Source organism: Nannobrachium achirus (genome assembly GCF_963921795.1).
Source record: "Nannobrachium achirus genome assembly, chromosome: 14".
In the NCBI taxonomy this organism is placed as follows: Eukaryota; Metazoa; Chordata; class Actinopteri; order Myctophiformes; family Myctophidae; genus Nannobrachium; species Nannobrachium achirus.
Window position 1 is genome coordinate 42,246,789 of NC_137821.1, and position 1,840 is coordinate 42,248,628.

The following is a 1,840-nucleotide window of genomic DNA, read 5'->3' on the forward strand; positions in this document are numbered from 1 at the left end:
GTGGGTGGGGTGCTGAGAGGTTTCCCACCGGGGAGAATAGACTTTCAACAACGCAAAACTACCTTTGGTTAGGTGAGTAGCGAAGTACTTTTGTTTATTTTGACTGAGGTTGAGCGCTCATAGGGGTAGAGAAATCCTGGTCTAGTCTTTTAGCCAGCCGACTGTCAGAGCGTCTGGTCCAGGGCTACTTGTGCACCAGCAGAGAGTGCCATGAGGTGAGCTCACCACTGGCATCACCAGGAATGCTGGTCCCTGATTGGGCTATGTGCCTAAACAAACACAGACATCAACATACATACATACACTGTTGACCGCAGTACTTACTGTTAGAACAGCTACAGATTACCACAGATTTCTCCCACCCATGGCACCTGCGCAAATCTGCATTGTTAGGCAACGGTTTGTGTTTCCAGTCTCGGGCAGCATATATAAGGTGACGGTCATGCTGAAGACAAGAGACAATTTGGGTGATAGGATGGTATGAGACAAACATAGAATAGATAGAGAGACAGTCGTCGGCTGATATTGCAACAAGCAGGTCAACTATGCTAATTTCCTGGCTTCTTTCGAGAGCTGTTGTGCTTGTCTTCGGGACAATGTATCCTGCCTACTGCTCTTACAAAGTGGTCAATAGCAGAAATGATAAAGAATATGTGCAGTGGATGATGTACTGGATTGTGTTTTCCTTTTTCACCGTACTGGAGACCGTGACTGACATCACACTGACATGGTTTCCTCTATACTATGAGATGAAGATAGCCTTCATCTTCTGGCTGCTCACTGGAGGGGCCAGCTTCATCTACACAGAGTGCGTGCATCAACTTCTCTCCCCCAGAGAGAGAGAGATAGACAACTTCATTGTCCAGACCAAGGAGAGAAGCTACGAGGCCGTGGCCAACTTTGTCAAACGGGGACTGGGTTTTGCTACCACGGCTGCTGCGTCCGCCGCCGTCAAAGGTCACGGTGCAGTCACTGAGGCGCTGCATAGCTTGGTCAGGAAATTGCCTTGACTCCGATTAACCGGCAGAATGATCGACCAGGGCAAAGCATCAAGTGTTCCACACAGAGTACGGGAGGAGAGGTCTGATAGGGAGACAGAGCCTACCTTTTTTGTTTAACCACTCGAACCCAATTAAGAATAGGGCTTGAATGATTAGACAGCCTGTGGTCCTGGTAGACACATACAGTATGTTGCCAATAACAGCACACTAGTTGGCTTTACCATGTAAATAGGACCTAAATCAAGTGATTAAGGATGAACCTTCATAAAACATTCAGATCAACTCTAAACTAATGACTAATAATGGCGGAGCTCCCATGTGGACCTCTGACATCAGTGTCCTAACTATGAGGTATGACTCCATGTTTGGGCAAGGTTTCGCCTGCCATTGAGTTCCATTATAAAATGAAAATAAAGTTAAAACTAGAAAGGTGCAATTCTGGGAAATTACAAGTGTGGTTTCACTGACATGAGGAATCCACTGGGAACTGAATTCCTTCTTACCATACATATACAGTAGGGGTGTAACGATACATTTTAACAACGATACGATACATGGACGATCAGGGGAGGCCTTAGCTATGTTTCACCAGTTTCAATTGAAACGGGCCTCAGCCACCAGGGGCCTCCAAGAGCTAGCCAGCAAGCCTTGATCAACTTGCAACACACTTATAACACTTTTTAATAATCATATATCCTTGTTAATATAACGCCATTTAGGTCAATGCTATAACATTATGTAGTGATATAATAATAATATATAAATAGCAGACATTGGCTATAGGTCAACTTCTGTGTGCGATTGTTGCATGGCTACTGTGGCCTCGGTGTGCTGGCGGC

General features: G+C 45.5%; 1 protein-coding gene across 1 annotated transcript; it reads left to right on the forward strand.

Moving 5' to 3' along the window:
• Positions 1-596: 596 nt before the first annotated feature.
• On the forward strand, positions 597-1,010 carry LOC308298069 (receptor expression-enhancing protein 3-like; the record flags this gene model as incomplete). The annotated part of the gene is made up of 1 exon (XM_080741632.1): positions 597-1,010. The coding sequence occupies one exon, from the start codon at positions 597-599 to the stop codon at positions 1,008-1,010; it is 414 nt and encodes a 137-aa protein (XP_080597758.1).
• Between the last annotated feature and the right edge of the window lie 830 nt (positions 1,011-1,840).